Source organism: Microtus oregoni, unplaced genomic scaffold (genome assembly GCF_018167655.1).
Source record: "Microtus oregoni isolate MIOR12 unplaced genomic scaffold, Mior012 000013F_ref0000133, whole genome shotgun sequence".
NCBI classification, from domain to species: Eukaryota; Metazoa; Chordata; class Mammalia; order Rodentia; family Cricetidae; genus Microtus; species Microtus oregoni.
The window spans coordinates 41,338,814-41,358,166 of record NW_024543072.1 but is presented as its reverse complement, the minus strand read 5'-3'; the positions used below and the strand labels follow the sequence as shown (position 1 = coordinate 41,358,166).

Sequence of the window (19,353 nt, the reverse complement as noted above, 5' to 3'; positions counted from 1 at the left end):
GTGGGTTGCTTCGTACAGAGAGCTTTTGAATCCCTTCCAGATGTAGCTACTGGGGTCCCAGGTAAAACATATTTCTAGGGCTTGCAGGTTAATACAAAAAAAAGGGAATGAGAAGGGGTGGGGAGAGGAGAAAGGATCCACAGGACGGAGAAAAGCTGGATCTGTCACAAAATTTGGCAAAGTACCCAAGGAGTGGGATCAGAGAAGGAAGACAGGCCCCTCCAAGAAGTCTACTATGGGGCTGAGGATGTGGCTGGGGAAGTGGAACTGGAAGACCATAAGAAGAGTCAGATATTTCCTTCTTGATTTTATTGATGGTTCCATGGTCATTTACATATTTCAAAATAGATTGCTATACTTTAAACATCTGTGGTTCATTTTATCAATTTCATCTTATTACATGCTTTTTAAAACTAATGAATTGATCAGAATGTAAGATTCTTAACTCATTTTCAATTACTGAACTGGCCACAGTTATTACTAAGAAAAACACAACTCAGGGTCTTTAAGATTTCATGACTTCTACACTATCAAGAGTCTCACTGGTTTTACTAAACATAAAGAGGTCTAGAAATATATTCTTTTATATGAAAGAAACATTTAATATGCTAATAAAATACATGAATTTTTGACAACTTTTACTAAATAAATACCTATACCAATCACCCACACATGCTTTTTCATATTGTCTACATAATAAAACTTCCACAAGTCCACAAAGGTGCTCTAGAAAGTCATACAATCGACATGATAAAACTTCCACACATCCACAAAGATTCCCTAGAAAGTCATGGCTTGAAAACACATCCAGCATAACCAATGCCTTTACTGTGCAGTTACGGTGCTGTGTAAAACTCACAAGTGAATTACAGAAGCACCTTCTAAATTAACATACACTATTTTCCTTGTTGCAATTTACAACTTTTTAAACTTATTTGCAAGAAGCCAAACTGTACAGTGTTTATGAACATAAATTCAAGAAGAAATTGCCTGTGTTTTACATTAGTCATTTACCTGCTGTATAACTCTGGGCAAGTTGATTCTTATCTTTATGCCTCTGACTTTTCATCTATGGAATAGGGCGATAACACTATGTTTCTGACAAGTGACTTACAAAAACTCATTCATTAAACTGGGGCAGCAAGATGGCTCAACTTGATAAAGGCACTTGCCTAACAATCTGAGTTCAATCCCCAGGACTCATATAGGAGAAATCAATTCTTGATAAATTGTTCCCTGACTTTCATGCCCGTGCTTGTGTCATAAACACATACATACATAAATATTTTTATGTTTTTAAGAAATAATTCACTAAGATAGGCATAAGGCACTGAGCACTGTATTCAGTTCCTAATGAACACTTCCCAAGCTTTACTTATCATCACTATAATCATGCCGTGATTGTGACTGGGATCAGAGAACAGATCAATGTATAAATCAATGCTATAACTGACAATTTGAAAAACACCAAAGTGTCTACTAAGAATTCATGCAAGTCAGGCACTGGTGGCGCACGCCTTTATTCCCAGCACTTGAGGCAGAGGCAGGAGGATCTCTGAGTTCAAGGCCAACCTGGTCTACAAAGCAAGTTCCAGGACAGCAAGGGCTGTCACACAGAGAAACCATCTCAAAAAGCCCCAAAGCTCATGAGAAATGGAAATATAAATCAAAACTGCTTCAAGATGGCTGTTATCAAAAGGAAAAGAAGATGAGTGGACATTGAAGGAGAAACTGGAAGCCTTGAACACTGCTGACAAGACTTTTAAATATCACAGCTACAGTAAAAAGTTGCCAGTTTCATAAAAGTCAAATAGAGAACTACCATAACCTGAGTTAGTATATTCCAATCCACGTCAGACATATCTACGAGAATGGACACCTGAGAACTGGTACTTGTACACCAAACCTCCTAATAGTATTATTCAAAGGAACCAAAAAGTGAACACACCCCTCGTGTCCATCAGCAAATAGAAAAGCAAAATGCAGCATAATGGAATATTATTCAATCATAATAAAGAATAAAATTTTGATAAAATAATGAATGAGACTTAATGACATATTTGGCAAATAACACAAAACAAACTGTATAATTTTATATAGATGAGGCATAATTTTAAAATAGATAAATTCACAGACACCAAAACTAAAACAAAGGTTACCAGCAGCTGGGTAGAGGTGTGAAAGGCAAAGTCATTATTTAATGGTACAGAATTTTTATTGCCAATCATGAAAAGGTTTTAAATATTTACTGATGGTATGATAATTATACAGTTTGAGTATGTTTAATGTTACTAAATTGTACAATTACTAAAGACTAGAGTTTTGTAATGTCTATTTCACAGTAAAAATGAAGTAATGCAGCGGAATTTGTTATTCTAGTATTTTCACTTTAATTCCTGCAGTTTACCAATAAGGACCTCATTGGTTCAGGCCCACATGGTTCTGAAAAAGGCAGAGAAGCTATGATAAATCAGACTGCTGAATTGTAAAACCATTTAAAAAACAAGAAGAAAAACCAAAAAAAAAAAAAAACAAGATGAATCTTTAAATACTGAGTGATATGTTGTAACAAACATAACCACAAACTGTGAACTAGATACTAGAAACAGGATTTTTTTTTTTTTCCTTTTTTAGATTTATCGTGACAGAGGGTCTCTGTAGAGCCCTGGCTATCCTGGAACTTGCTTTGTGTACCAGACTAGGCTCAAATTCACAGAGATCTGCCTGCCTTTGCTTCCCAAAAGCTGGGATTAAAGGCATCCCACCACCACCACTGGCTTGAAACAGGGCATTCTTTGCCAGAAGAAAAAACTACTTCAGAGCTCAAATACTGACCACCTCACTTCACTAAAATATCTTTAGGAATCACTTTTGCATGATTAATTACTTCTCCATCAAAGTGAAGATTTATCATGTTCCCTAAATCTTTTGAAAGAAAAATTATTCTAAGTATGTTGAAATTACAGGGGAAAGGAGACGTTGTATAAAAAAAAGAAAAAAAAACCTAACTTATAAATATACTCTAGGTAAATGGGAAGATTTTGGTCATAAGAGGGTACGTTATTGTTGTTAGTTAAGTTATAGGTAGGATGACTGCACAATAGACGTTACAAACATCCTCTTACAATGACACTCTGAACATCTCAAATGGTTCACAAAAAAAAAAAAAAATAGTCTGCAATGTAAATGTTTAAAAATGTCTTCTCGGGCTGGAGAGATGGCTCAGCAGTTAAGCGCATAGCCTGCTCTTCCAAAGGTCCTGAGTTCAATTCCCAGCAACCACATGGTGGCTCACAACCATCTGTAATGAGATCTGGTGCCCTCTTCTGGCCTGCAGGCATACATGTAGACAGACTATTTTATACATAATAAATAAATAATTTTTTTAAATAAATAAATAAATAAAAGTGTCTTCTCAAACTGTTTTAAGTTGAACTTTCCAAAATAAAAATTAAAGTCTTCTGACATGCACAGAACAGCAAAAGAAAGAAAACAATCTATCCAAATCAAATCCTTTAGCTTAGAAAATCTTTCTAGTTCAATAGTGATCACTACATACAACCTAACTAACCCCTCTTAGCCATTTTAGCAAGCTGGGTTCAAAAACTAGGACATAAATTCCAATTTCTGTAGAAAGGAGAACTAATGAGAAGTTATGACAAAACCAGAAAACACTGACAGTACAGTCATTTTGCTTTTATTTTTTTTATCTGTTTGTATGTTTGGGGTTTGGGGCAGGGGAGGGGAGACTGTTTTATTTTAGGTTTTTTTTTTTTTTTTTGAGACCAGGTCTCACTATGTAGCCTTGGCTGGCCTGGAACTGGCTACATAGACTAAGCTGCCTCAAATTCAGTGAAATTTTTGGTATGTAACACCATGCTCAGCCTAAAGTCATTTTTTAGAATATGAAACATATATTTTGTTAGTAAGTAGTTCCTTTTTTCAAAGTTTATCAATTGATACAAACTAATCAACCATGAAATCACTTGTACAAAACTGACCCACTTCTAACTAAAGCCAACTCGCTTTATGGTCCCCTCTGGCCCCCCAGACATGTATATGGAGAACAGACATACATGAAAGCAAAATTAAGTAAAAAAAAATTAAGATAAGCCAATAATCAAGATAAGTAGTACCACTGGAAAAATAACTCCAGTTTTGAAGACCAATCTTAAAGCATTAAGACCCTGAGCCTATTTAGTATGCTAAGTAATATTCCAGGAACTCCCTGAAGCTGTAAGTAACAATACGGCATCAAGTCTTAGAATTATGAAACACATTTTCTATGCCACTAGCATAATTTCTTTTCAGGAAGATTGTACCAATCTGACACTAAGTCCCAGGTCTTTGGAGACATTTTAGCCTAAGGAAACAGAAGCACTGCTGAAATACTTGGACATAAAGACATTTGCTACTGTAGCATCTTCATAAATGCCTGAAATAGGACTAAGTTGCCTAACCAAACACCACCAAAAAATATTGAAATGCATTAATGCCTAAAAAAGATAATCATTAAATAAAATTCAATAAGCCAGGCAGTGGTGTTGCATGCCTTTAATCCCAAGAGACAGAGGTAGGCGGGTCTCTGTGAGTTCGAGGCCAGCCTGGTCTACAAGAGCTAGTTCCAGGACAGGTTCCAAAGTTAGAGCAAAACCCTGTTTCAAAAAAAAAGTCAAATAATTATTAATAATATAACTTAATCACTAGCAAATTATATTTGCTAACTGTAAAACTTCAGTAATGAAGCAATATAATACTGGCTCATGAATATAAAGAGACCAAGAGACCAAAGAGAAAATCTTGAAGCCTTGATCCATAAAAGTTCTGGATAAATTTTTTTTTTAAGTCTTTCACACAGTCAGAATCAACAATTTTAACTCCTTGTATTTGGAGAGACAAGAATGCTTCATGTACTCCTGATGAAATATAACAGATAAACTTTGAAGAAAGGCAATATGGCAATGTCTTTCAAAATTATACGCTTACCCAGAAATTCTATGGATTTTTCTTATAGATATAATTGCACATAAGCAAAATGGCTTACATTCCAGATTATTCACCAAAACATCACTTGTAACTACGAAACCTGAGGACTAATTGAGCAAAGTATGATTCATCTATGCATTATAAACCATTAAAAAATAAGGCATCTCAGGCCAGGCTTGGTGGCTTACACATCTCATTCCAGCACACAGGAGGCAGAGAAAGGCAGATCTCTGAGTTCAAGATCAGCCTGATCTATAGAGTGAATTCCAGGACAGCCAGGGCTACTCAGAGAAACTCCACCTCAAAAATCAAAAACAAAAAACAAAAATACAACCAAAAAAAGAGGAATCTCTTTAAAAAATAATAGAAAATATATGCCAAACATATTAATAATAGGGGAAAGAGGAGCAAGTTAAAATATAGATCAAATCAATGCTTGTAATTGGATTGTCACATATATAACAAAGAAAATAAATATAAACAGTAAAAACCTATGATACTATCAATCCAAATATAAAACAATTAAAAACTCACTCCAGACCCCTCCTAGCAAACTGGCTCACTATCTCATTAATATCATGTAACAAAAAAATCCTTAAAAAAAAAACAGGTCTCATATTGCAACCCAAGCTGGTCTGGAACTCACTATGTAGTCCAGGTTGGCCTCAAACATGTAGCGATTCTCCTGCCTCAGTCTCTTAAGTACAGGAATTACAGATATGTAACCACCATTCCTGTTCAGGTTTTTTGCTGTTGTGTTTTTTGGTTTGTTTATTTTAATTAAATGTCTTGGTTTCTACTTAAGACATAATTTTTTTAACTTTTCCCTCTGTACACTTTAACTAGGAACAGGAAGATAAATAAAATTTTCAATGATTTATTGATTAGATAGGAGAGTAGAGGGGCTAGAAAGGAGGGGTGGGTGACAACTCAAGAAAGAATCATTTATACTTTTTAAGTTTTAAAACAAAGGAATATATTGCCTATTTTCTAAAATTTCCTTAAAATATCAATTCAGATCAGTATAAAGAATTTCTACCTAAAGAACTAAGACAAAAGAAATGAAAATCATGGAATTTGTCTTCTGGTTTACTACAAAAGGATTGCTGACATTATTCCCATCCTCCTGTTTTGTAGATGTTTTGTTCGGTTTTGTTTTTTGTTACCTAGGTAATGGTACTTCCAGCATTTCCCTTAAAGACTGTGAAACTAACAATCTGGCATTTCTCACTGTAGAGTTTTTGTAACCTTCTGGTTTGAAAGGTCATCTCCCTAAGGGAAGAAGCAAGATCTAGAAGCTAAATCAGGAGGCTAAGGAATCTGAGGTTAAGAGTTCCAATCCTGACAAATTGTGGAATTTGTCTCCAATTTTGGAAGTAAGCTAAACTTCCTGAGCCAGTGTCTCTCTGCTGATGACATCTTTTAAAGAACTGTTTTGACAGAGACTCAGGACTATTAACTTTAAATTTTCTTTTTAACTTTTCACACTACTCTGAATTTTGTTTTCTTGTTTTGTTAAGATCTTTTCTTCTCTAAATTGTCAACAATCCCACTCTACATCCATAGGTATTACCAACCCCTTAGACTCAGAAATGGGGAAGCCTAATGCAAGCAACATAATAAGGTTAGAACCTGAGCAATATTGAAGATAACTATTGATGAATAAAAGCCCAATCAGGATCTAAACTAGAACCTAAGCAGAAAAAGCAAATGAAAAACTAATTAGCATAATTTGGTAAGAAAGGATAGAAAACTTAATTTCCTAATATCTAATTGTGCGGCAGAAATAAGAAAGATCATAACTCCAATATAATAATCTAGCAAATGGGGACTAGAGAACTGGCTCAGCAGTTAAGAACACTTGCTGTTGCAGTGAATCTGAGTTTGCTTCCTAGCACCCACATGTGAATGATAACCATCCGTAACTCCAGTTCCAGGGAATCCAAAGCCCTTTTCTGACTTACACCGTACCTACCAGGCACACATGTGGTGCACACACATACATATTTGTACAAATAAAATAACAAAATTCAGCTACATCTTCAAGGGTTTACGTTTTGTCTTCTTACAGTATACTTATTATAAACATTTGCTGTTTCCTTTCTAATTCCGTTCAAGCACTTCTTCAAGATCGCCTTTTCACTAGAAAATATTAAATCTGTAGAGTTCTCTACCTACTGCTCTTCAGCAATACTCGGTAGCCTTTTGGAAGAAAGGTGGGTTTTTTTTTAATTATTTATTTATTATTACACAATGTTTGGTCTGCATGCCAGAAGAGGGAGCCAGATCAAATTACAGATGGTTGTGAGCCACCATGTGGTTGCTGGGAATTGAACTCAGGACCTCTGGAAGAGCAGCCAGTGCTCTTAATCTCTGAGCCATCTCTCCAGCCCTGAAAGGTGTTTTTTTTTACAAATACCAGAGAGATCCCTCTGCCAAACCAGTGAAGCAATTTCAGTAGTGCCTTCAGCACACTGCAAACACCTCTTCCCAGTTAACAAAGACCAAACACCTCTAGTTACTTGAAAGTTTTTCAATAAAGTAGAATAAGAGAGCAAATGGCTAAATTTTTTCTGGATTAACTCAGACATTAGTTGATGCTTTTTTTGTGGTTAACCTACTTAAAAGGTGATCACATCACTCTGTGCTACCGAAGAGAGCAACTATAAAGAACAATTACATAAAACCCTATGCTCCAACTTACCTCATCCTTTTTTCTAGCGAAAACAAAGAATCAGAAACCACCGCCTTGCCACTTTAGTAATCTCAGGAAAGCCTACTGTCTTAATCATGTGAGTTCCTTTTCCTCAGTAATGACAGAAATTTATTTCCACCAATATAAATAGAACGCAATTTTATGAGTATTCAAAAAACTGGGTATGGTGGCTTGTGTTTATAATACCAACATTCGGAAGGCTACAGCAGGAGAATCGTCACAAATTTTATGGCAGCCTGTGCTACATAGTGAGTTCCAGGTCAACCTAAAATATAGAGTAGGACCCTGTCTCAACAACAACACACAGGACCACTCAATTTTAAGATGTGAAAAAGATCAAGGCAGTTCTTGCATATGTTTATATTGCTTATGTTGGGAAAACTGTATAAGTCCTTCTTTCTAGATCTGTGATCTTAATCCACAAAACTCTGAAAACCTCAGCTTTGTTGACATCTTTTCTCACGGTAGTCTCTAACCTACATCAATGCAGTTATTTATGGTCTTTAGAGAACTTAGTTTGATTGCAGAAATATTAACATGACTGATTCCTGACAATTTCTCTAAATGTCAGTTGAGATTTTATGTTACTGTGCATATATGTTTTTTCTAAAATCACTTTTTAATTCTAAAATGTCCAATAACTGAGGAAGAGATTACAGATATGCAATGAGTCAATGAAAGATACTACAGTTCTGTGAATATAAGGTAATGATGAATCAATGACAGAAATCAAAACTATACTGAGATAATAAAAAACAAATTGTTCACTACTGTCTATGAACTGAACATCAATAGAACATACAATATGAGAAATTTTCTCTCAAGAAAAGGGAACTATTTGAATATAAAATTACATAACATTTTCTTGGAAAGTCTCTAGAATGTGAAAAAAGAACTCATTTATTTTTTTCTTACTATGTAGCCTGGACTGCCCTTCAACTCAAGATTGTCCTCCTCCTTTCCCAGTTCTGGGATTACAGATGTGTGCCACCATACACAGTTGATAAAGAACTCTTAATACATATAAAATGAATTTGGAAGGGCTGAGAAGATGGTTCCGTGGGTTAAAACAGTTTTTCTACAAGCATAAGGAACTGATTTCAAGGCCCCACCATTCATATAAAAGGCAGACGTGGCTATGCATGCCTGTGACGTCAGCACTGTAGGCAGAGACAGGTAGATCTCTGAGAAATCACTGGCCAGCAGGTCTGTCAGCCTAGCAAAAACAGCTACATTTTGGCTCAGTGAGAGACACTGTCTCACAGTAATAAAGCGAGGAGCCCACATCCAGCTCTGGCCCCCAGATGTGCATACATATACACATAAATAATTCAGATATCAACATTCAGAACCCAAGCCAGATTATAAATACTGGACTCAAGATTCTAAGAATTTCTAAAATACTACTACTCATTTCTGCTAGTACAAAAACAACATTGAGAAAATTAAAACACCGAAGTAATGAGAACATGTTTGGGGATGCATATGATGCATATTCCCTTATCTTTCTTCTACCAGTCAACTATATAGCACGTCAGAAACTTTCGGACTTGATTAAACAACTTCACTCAGGTATACATTATTCCAAAACAGTTACATGTTGAAGTATATAAGAATGAGTGATTGAGAGCAGGGGAAGCAAAAAAATAAGGGGGAGGGGTATAAAAAGAATTATTCACTAGTAATATCCAAAGTTAACTAAAAACATCCTATAAAAAGCTAGTGAGTGAACCACATATAATTCACAGTGAGCCAAAATGAAGCCAGGTGTTCTTTGAAAGCCTTAAATCCCAGCATTCAGAAAACAAAGACAGGTAGATTTCTGAGGTTCTAGCCAGCCTGGTCTACATAAAAAGTTCTAGGACTTTAGGACTACAAAGAGAAAACCGATTTCAGGAAAGAAAGACAAAAATAACATACTGGGCCACAGTGAAACAGCTTCCCAACTTGCTGCTGGTTATAACATCTTAAATAAATACCAAGTCTCTAGAAGTACAAAAACTAGGCTTCATCTTTGACTTAATTCCTGAAACATATTAAATGTCATATACTACACTTACATAAGAATTCCATCCCATCAGCTCGCAGGAGAAATGCTTACCAACTCCCACTGTCTACAGTTCCAGAAGTCCATGGTACTTAATGCAGTATAATTAATTTCCTTTTTCCTGTGTTTGCTGAACTAGTACCTACCAACTTTTAAAAACTTTCCAGCAGGTTCCTTTCACAATCAATAAAAAGAGAGATCTACACTAACTTAATGATAATGTTGTTAATCATTTTATTAACTAAATATTTTAGATAAATCCTAATGGTAACATTAAATTTTAAAGTACAAGATTTCTTGTTCACTCTTGAATGTACTTGGTCTCTAACCCTCCAAGAACGATCAGTGCACACACTTGCAAAACGTGTTACACCGATGAGTGCACAGCACTACAGACAATTCTAGAGGAGCTTAAATCGTTCCCAGGGTATCTCCTCTTGCTATCCATCCACTCACAGGGAAGTAGTTCATTTTAATGTTCTCATTGTTTACCAGAAAGCATAGACAGTACGGCTGACTTTGCCGCTCCCGTTTCCTTTTGCTGGCCTGCTGAGCTTTTGCAGCCAATTGACTTTGCTTTGACGCTATAAATATCTGGGAAATGTTCTGCATTTGATGCTCTTGGATTCTGCATCCATATTTAGCTGTTTGTGGCATGTCTTTGTTTAAGCTACTCTACCACTCATAAACTCAATCAGGTTGAGCTCTAACATGGCAAAGTCAAGACGGACTGATACTCAACACCTCTTTACTATGAGGCAAAGCACCAATCTGCTAGGCCTGATGACAATAAAGGAGGTGGCAAAGTACGGATATAAACAAGACAGATTTCCTAGTGTCAAAATTTTATTGTCACAATTATTGTAATACTGGAATGAAACATTTTGCTTAAATAAAGGACAGCATAAAGGTTTTCTCTTAGCTGTGTCTTAACGACTTGCATTTGTTTGTGCTTTAAATATAGATCCACCTACTACAAAGCTCTGAACATATTCCAAAGTAGTTTTCCAAATCATGGCAATACACAAAGCTCTGGATCAGTCAAAGAGCCAAACCTGTTACCCACAAAGTAAAAACAGTGCCAGTCTTCAGATCTGTTAAAGAAAATACTGCACCTAAAAGTTTCTGTTAATATTCTTAGGAAGGGAGAAATATTTTTGTTTGTTTTTTTTCAAAGAAAAGTCTCGAAGATGACGTGAACTGCGGGCAGCAGCCAGGATCACTCGGTACTTCTAGCAGTCTACCTTTAAAATAGTGTAGATCCCACACTGCGTAAGCCAGACCTGAGGAATACATCCACCTTCCTAACGTGTGACATATCCTAAGCAGAAACACATCTCGCTGACTTTTTCTTTCAATTCAGTTCACTGACCTTTTGATGAAAGGGCTCCCCAAGAGTCCTCCTGACAATGATGACTTAAAAAGTACTGAATTAAGAGCTTGCTCAGTGACTGGCTTCTGAAGTCGGGATGGAATTTGTAAGCCAAACAGTAGTTAAATAATGGGACCAACTAAACCAGATTCCATATTTGATGTACAAACTTAGAGCCAGGAGTTAAAACTATTTGTCCAAAATTAGAGAACCAATCTGTGACAAAGCCAGAATTGAAAGCCAGGTTCTTACCCTCCAGTCATGTACTCTACACAGGGTTCCCAGTTCCTGGGGTTCTTTGAAATAGGTGGACCACAATGAAAAAAAATCTCAAATTATGTAGATCAAATATGACCCAAGAGAATCAGTTTTTAATACACAAAGCAGACAAAAAACAATAAAAACAAACTAATATTTCTTAAATTTTTACTTTCCAGCTGGGCATGGTGGCTCATGCCTTTAACCCAAGCTCTGGAAGTAGATAGAGGCGGATCTCAGTGAGTGTGAGACCAGCCTGGTCTATATGTCAAGTTCCAGGTCAACCAGAGATAAATAGTGAGAACCTGTCTAAACAATAAATAAATATGATTTTAAAAACTGATTTTCCATATTCTGTTATTCTGACTTCAAAGACTCACACAATAGACAATTTTAAAACAGCCAGGCATTGTTTAGTTTGGAATGTTTGTAGCGAACTACGGACAGCCAAAGCAACGTCCAGGGTGAACTTCCTTAGAAGAAAAGCAGCAGTATTAAACAGTAAATAAAAACAATTTTTAATTGACTGACAGAAATCATACATTTAAAAAGAGATGATACAGTGGGAATTCTGCTACTTGACAAATGCTCCCTCTGAATGCCTTCTTGTGTATGAATGTGTGTGCATGTAAGCCAACTACTCCAGACTTCACACTGTGTGCAGAAACCTGGAACCAGGGGTTAAAGCCCAACGTGTACAAAGTTAAGTGACAACCAAGCTGTGGCAAAATCAAAAAGAAAACCATCAGGTTCACAGCCCTAGTTGTATGTTTCTAGGTGTAGAGATGTAAGGCAGGGTGTGTTTATGTGTGGGCAAAAACATGCATGCAAGTCAAGTTCTAGAATAGACTATCAAAACAACAGTATAAATCTATATGGGTTCTATGTGAAGGATGATATTTAAAATAACAGCTAGAATACCCAACTTTCTGAACACTCATTTACATGTTCCTAAGAGTAACATGGTCCTATCTCTAACATCATAAATTAGCAAAATGTAACCACAATGAATCCTAATTTATATTCAATTTTAGACTCTCATCAACCTGTCATAAGTGATCAGCTAAACTGAACCTGCAAACAGGTGGACTATCAGGCACCAAAGCTTTTAATCTAACCTGAGAAGCATAAAGTGAGTAACTCTGTATCAGTTCCCACTCCTTTGCTTTAATTCTTACACACACGCACACAAACACACTCACTCTTAGAAACATCAGCAAAATACAAAGCAAAATACAGAAATTTCTAAGAACTAGTCATAAGTTGCTGATTTTTTTGATTGAAAAGAACTTTCCAGAATATCTAATCCAATCCATTCACTTTCCAGATAAGGAATCTGAGGGGGGGAAATGACCTAATCTGCCCTCAATTACTTAATAAGTTTAGTGAGAGAACTGAGGCAAGAACTCAAATGTCTGAGAACTTTCTCACAGAGATAGACATGAAGTCTTGAAGTCAACCGAACCGTTCAAAGACAACTTGCAAACCATGCAAACGTTGGTCTTGAATTATAAAGCGCAGACCCTATTTGGAAGCATGAAAGCAAAAAATAAATATAATATGCTGATCACTAACAGGCGTAGATGCACATGACTGCAGAATAGCACTCAACACTGTACTTGATCCCAGATGCTCCATACTGGTCATCTTATATTCAGCCACATGAGCTAAGTGATAAACATCTTGCTATTTCAATATTTTGGAAAGCCGCAGTTACACTGTGAATGCAGATTACAAATCCTGGGGCTGTGAGTTTTCAAAACCAGCATGTTTAATGTTGTCACGGCCTTACCTTACGAGAAAATCATCACTCAGTTTTAATTTACAAGGTGGTTAGTAGGAATGCAGAAAGAAAAAGTTTTTAGTGTGTTCATCACTTTAAACCTGCTGAGTGGCAACCCGGTGGCTTTGCAATGAAAACCAGAAACAACAGTGCAATCTGAAACAATCTATGCACTCAGGACGAGCCGAGAGTAAGGTTCCAAGGAAAGCTGTAGACAAATCTACTGCTACCAAACCCTTGAATCTGGACTGGGGCTTGCTCTCTCTCACGCTGTTTTGTTGTTTGTTTTTGTCGATTAGCTCATCTTCTACTAAGATTCTCATATCTTCGTTCCCAGACTTGCTTCACTCAACAGGAAGGAAATGAAATCCCATTCACTTGGTTGTGTGTCTTATTCCATCATACCTTCCTAAAGACTCAGAAGCAAGTGTCCTTAATTAATCACCGAAGAATTACGTCTAGACAGCTCAACTCCATAAACTTACTGTGGATATCTAAAGAAGTCCAAAGATTCTACTAAGTCACATACCCAGGCGCTATATTAGATAAACTTGTCAAAAAAACGCATTGCCTGAAACAAAAAGGGATGTGGGCAGCTGACCTAGGATAGATGGGGTCTGGGAATGCAATGGAGCCCAAGGCAAGAGAAGAAACGCCGGCTTTTAAGTCAGACGGCCTGTGATCCTTACCGTACACTCGGACCCAGCTCTGCTGCTGACACACCGACTCCAGAAGGATCCGATCCAGCATGCCACCGGCTACTGCCCCGCTGACTGGGACAACCGCGTCCAGATCCTCCGGGGGCAGCGGCGAGTCGGACTCCAGCCCCGAGAACATCTCCGGCCACGACAGCGCCTCCGCGGCTCCTCCGGACGACGGGGAGAGCTCCATGGTGTCCGGGGGGGGGAGAGCAGGCGGCGGCCGGGCGGGCTCCCTGGCTGCGGGAAAGGGACGACGGTGCGGTCACCAGCACCGGAGCGGCGGCGGCGGGCGCGGACGCCGCTCACCTCCTTCCCCGCCGCCCACCGCCCGAGGGCCGGGCGCCGCAGCCCACCTGCAAGCGGAGGGTGGGACCCGGGCCGGGAGGCGGGTCCAGCGTGGCTCGGAGCGGAGGCGGGACCCGGCTCAGGTGCGGGTCCGGAGCGGACGCGGTGCACCGGGGAGCGCGGGCTCGCCTCACGCCCCCGCGTAGCCTTCCTCAGCCCCGGCGGGCGCGTCCGAGAACGGCCCGGGCTCGGACTGAGGATGGAGCGCGGCCAGGCAGGGCTGGGCTGGGCTCGGGGGCGTCGCCGCCAGGGGCCGCCCCCTCTGACCGGCTCCCGCCGCCGCCGCCTCGGGGGCACAGAGCGCCGGCTCAACGTGAGGGGCGCGCCCGGCCCGGCTTCTGTCCGCCTGGACTAGGCTCGCTCCTGCGGAACGCGCAGGCCGGCCCGCTAACTCTCAGGCCGCCGCTCCGGCCGCTGCTCGGGCTCCGGCTCGCGCTCCTCTGTGAAACCCACAAGCCCGGCAGCCGCGGCGCTGGCGGCGGCGGCAGGCGGCATCCCAGGGTGATAGGCCGGAGCAATCGAGAGCCGAGCGCACGGCCGCGTGTGCAACCCAGTAACCGAGCGGAGGAGGAACTGCCGCCGAAGACAGCAAAAATCGGGCACCGAGATACTCATCGGGCCAGGCCCGCCTACTTTCCAAAGTCTGTTCCGCCCGACCGCCTCTCTGTGCGTGATCCTTGAGCTGCTGCTGCTGGAAGCAGAGACCGTGTGGGGAGGCGGAGAGAAAGTGGGGTGCGGGAAATTTAAAAAGATGGGGAAAGCGCTCCCCTTTTTTCTTAGCCCCTTTCCTGTTGATTTCTGGACCAACGCTCCTTTCTCCTTGGACGAAGAAATTGAAGACCCTGCTTTATTTAACAGTCGCCGTAGGGGAAACGCCATCGTTCTTCCAGAAGGAAGATCCGGCCCCGGTCCTTGGATTCTGAGATCAGTGCGAGGTCCCCGCTTTGCGCCCTGTCCGCCCTGGAACTGGATTTATCATCAGTTTAGAACAGCTTGGCTACGATGTGTGGTGTGGATGGATGGACGGGCCTCGCAAGTACATGAAATGCCCCCAAAGCCCTAGCATTAACTAAACAAACCTCTCTTTTCTGCCTTTGATCTTTGTGCAATCTGTTGGCTTCACTTTTCCTCTAACAGTATCACTTGTGTTTTATTTTTGGCTTATTTGTAAACTCTCTCCCTCTTCAATGTTGGCTTCATTTTTGTGCCCACCCAAGGCGGGATTCACCAGTCCAGGTTTCAGAGACTGCAGGCAAAATAATAATAATAATTTTGAATAGAACATTTGCAACTTAAATTGTATTGGCACATCATAAATATTCAACAATTCATAAACGTGGCTACTTCGAACCGAGCAGACGTTTTCCATAATTAGTTACTGCTTTTTAAAATAAATCTTTTCGGGGGGAGGATTTTTGCTTTGTGTTTCACCCACCCCAGCCAGCCTTCATTTCTCTCTACTTTGAACAATAAGACCTCTAGAAGAGGTCAATCTAGTTTGGGCACCCTGGTGTGTTGTTTGGGCTTTGTGGGAGTTAGAAGGTGCATTTTGTAATTTTCTCCTAATTCTTACATAGAAGCAAGTGACTTCGAGATCCTTTCATCCTGCCTCTTGTTTAACAGGTGCAAACAGGACAGTCCAGGTTACCTGACAAAGCGACCAACCCTGCAACAGGTACTTCTACAAGCGCTCCTTGATGCTGATTTCTTCAACTTTGATCTCTGTGATTGGATTTGTTAATCTGTTGCTTGGCGATGTAGTGGAGTGATCCCCTCCCAGTATGTAGAAACCCGCGTACTTCTATCTGACTGTATAGCCAGTTGTCCAGTTCCAAACCATTATACATTCTCATAGTAAATGAGAGGTGTTGAAGTGAGGAATTACAGGGTCCGGCACTAAACAAAGCTAGTGGGGTTGTTGTTGTTGTTGTTTGGGGGAGGGGGGTTGTTAATTTTTGTTGGGGTGGTTGTTTTTGTTTTGTTTTTCTTTTTCGAGACAGGGTTTCTCCAGGGCCCTGACTGCCCTGGAGCTTGCTTTGTAGCCCGGGCTGGCCTCGAACTCACAGGGATCTGCCTGCCTCTGCCTTATGAGTACTAGGATTAAAGGTGTGCAGCACCATGCCCAGCTTATCGCCAATGTGTAAAGGTCTTTGAGGGGACATGCTCCTCTGCAGGAGAGAAAACCCTCAGCATAGTGTTTTCATTTGCATTAAATTATTGTTGATATCTCAAAGAATAAGTGAATATGGGCATCAGACATACAAATTTGAGTATCTTCTATATATGTGGAATGTATTTACCCAAGCAATTATCCCTAAAGCAGGATTAGGGGTGGTACATAAAATTCAGAATTTTTTTTTTTCAAAATTTGTTCTCAGTGTCATCATCCATGTTAAGAAAAAGGCTCTGCCAAGCTCCCACTAATCCTGCTGTCTTCACACAGACCAGTAAGGTCCTGATCCCTACTTCACTTTGGCATCTTGAGCTTAGTGTGACTTCAAGGCATCATCTAATTCAGTAATATATGTCTGGAATTTATCGGAAATCTCTAGCTTTAAAAGAAAATACTTTCAAAACATGAACAGTAAATAATTCTGTGACAGAAGCAGAATTTTAAAAATCATCATTAGCAAATGAGAAACAAATTGAAGTATGGAGTGATATTAAACAGTCTATCTGAAGATAACTAGATTAAAATGCTAGCCTTCTGCAGGACAGGATGACGTATGCTTATAATCCCTACTGGGAGGTAGCGGCAGGAGGATCAGGAGTCAAGGTCACCCTTAGGAACAAATAGATGTGGGGACCAGCCTGTCTACTTGAGACTCTGAACAAAATACAAATAAGAAACTTTTAATAACCTATTTTTTAAAATCTCATATTAAATCTGCATTCCTAAGGATTTTTGTTTTGTAGCAAGTGGAGTTGTTCTGACATTTCTAGAAAATGTGTATTTTTGCAAGTGATTGTCATTAAAAAAATAATATAGAGAAACAAAAACAAGAAGTGATAAACCAATTTGCATTGCTGCTTAAATCTGTGCCTGTGGCATCTCTGTGATATAATCCCAGGTTTTCAGAGGAAGACAGTTTCGGGTGATAAAAATCTTAGTTTGCAGACAGACCTTTGTGAGATTAATTTCCTTACCGTGGCCTCCCATCACTTTGCTCTCTGTTGTAGACCTTTAGAGATGGCCAGCATGTGCATAGTCATTGGAACTCTTAGCCCCCAAATCAAATCCGCCAAGTAGGAACTGAAATTGAGAACCTGTGCATGTATGTGAGGGTTAAGGGGAGGACTGACCTAGCTGATGTTCTAAAAGTCAAAATCGAGGAACAGTTTGAGGTTTCTAAAGCACAAAGAGGTCAATGGTTGGAATCTTAAGGAGAGATGAGGCTTTGAATCTTGGCTGTCTCAGCTTCAAGGCTATGTTGTGCTTGTGTGTCTTCCCCATCCATTTGTTGGAAAATGCACATACCTCAGGAGGTCACTCATTTTTTTATACCCTATGTAAGTGTCCTTCCCCTTTCTCTCAACAAATAAGCCCATTAAGTGGGAAGCCAACTTTCCAGCTGTGACATGTCTGCACTGCCTTCCAGTATTCCCTTTCTTCTTGAGCATGGAGACCTCGCACTTTCCTGATTGCATTCCAGATGTCGATCATAAGGGAGAGTTTTCAACCTTCCCCTCTATCTCCAATTCCCTGATAATCCAAGCACTTGTATAAGTGTAAGATGAATAATGTTGAGTTCGGGGTACCCATCACTACCCCATCTGTAGTGCTGAGGTCCAGTCAAGACTTTATAAATGTTGAATACATCCACCAAGATGGCATTTCCTGAATGCTTCACAAATAATCTCTTCCTGTTTTCCCTTTCCTCACCCAAGCAGCCTTCCCATCTCTAATTCATTAAAAAGGAACTAGTAGATTCTACTTAAGACTTACAAAACTAGTCATCTGATACCCTCGAGCCTCAGACCTGATTAGCTACCCTCTTTCCCCTGGGGACTCTCCACCTGCAGTTTTATCTTACCTTCCTTGGAGGTGAATTATAAAGCATAGCTCAGATCAGATCACAGAAAACTAACTTTTATTTTAAAGTCCCTTGTTGCCTACAGCAAAGAGAAATGCAGAACCATCCTGAGCGTAAAAGGACTGTTCAAGTGTGGTCCCAAACTATCGAAGGGACCTTCCTCCCTCTCTGCATCCAACCAGCATGGCTCACTCCCCAAAATAGCCAGCTGTTTCCTTACTCTTACCTTCAGGAACGCAACCCCATCAAATACTACTGGTTTCTATCAAGTCATTCTTTATTCTCCAAGCTGGCGATGACCTCGGCTTCCCCTGAGTCCCCATACCATTTGTTCCTGTTTCACTTCTGGGATCAATCACAATAAATAAGATGGTATAGTCCTGTCTGTAACTCTTAATATCCACATAAGAGGTTATAAACATGAAGGCAGAGACTGAGTTATACATGTTTATTCTCCCACAATGTCTTTCTCCTATCAAACTTCCATTGACACCGGAAACCAGGAAATAAGGAACCTAGATTAAGAGACAATGAAAACTTTGTTTTGTTCTTAGACATGTGGGACTGCAAAAGACATTAAAAACCAGGTTGATGGGTGCAGTCATTCCATTCATTTCCTGTCCTGCCCCTCCTCGGTTGAAAATAAGCATACCTGGCTAAGTATGGTGGTGAATGCTACTGAGACCAGCCTGAGCAGTACAGTGAGATCCCCTCTCGAAAGAAATTAGAATGAACATGTGAACCCTGAAAAATGACTAGACTCGCCCAAGGTCATATAGCTAGAGACACAGGAAGAAGTCAAATTTGAGTGTTCTGAACCTTAGTCCATCCAGTCCAAAGCTTAATTGCTTCTTACCCTCTTCTGTGCCCCTCTATGGTTACTTTTCTTATTGTTAAAGGTTTTCTCGGTAAAGCAACTTTATTCTCTACATATTATTGAAACTTAAAGCATTGTGCCACATTCCTGAACCCCACATGTAATTTTAGCAAAATTATGCTTTTTTTTTTTAACCGAAGGACCAAACAGAGACATCAGAGAAACATCTGGTATGATGAATCAGGGCAGCAGCAACATTTCTATTTATACATGAGCACAGCCCTATCTTTGTAG

General features: G+C 39.7%; 2 protein-coding genes across 5 annotated transcripts in view; one reads left to right on the top strand and one right to left on the bottom strand.

The window, feature by feature from the left end:
- The window catches only part of Rasal2 (RAS protein activator like 2), a 284,658-nt gene extending 269,987 nt beyond the window's left edge, over nt 1-14,671 (bottom strand). For 2 of the 4 annotated variants that reach the window (XM_041662767.1, XM_041662769.1), the window contains exon 1: nt 13,852-14,669. In XM_041662767.1, coding sequence (XP_041518701.1) covers nt 13,852-14,053 — 202 coding nt within the window. In that variant the 5' untranslated portion in view covers nt 14,054-14,669. Of the gene's footprint in view, nt 1-13,851 lie in introns of all 4 variants that reach the window. The other 2 variants (XM_041662766.1, XM_041662768.1) reach the window with 2 other exon arrangements.
- LOC121454987 (basic proline-rich protein-like) lies at nt 14,052-14,889 on the top strand. Its single transcript, XM_041662450.1, has 2 exons — nt 14,052-14,056; nt 14,133-14,889. The coding sequence occupies exons 1-2, from the start codon at nt 14,052-14,054 to the stop codon at nt 14,887-14,889; spliced, it is 762 nt and encodes a 253-aa protein (XP_041518384.1).
- The last annotated feature ends 4,464 nt before the right edge of the window (nt 14,890-19,353 follow it).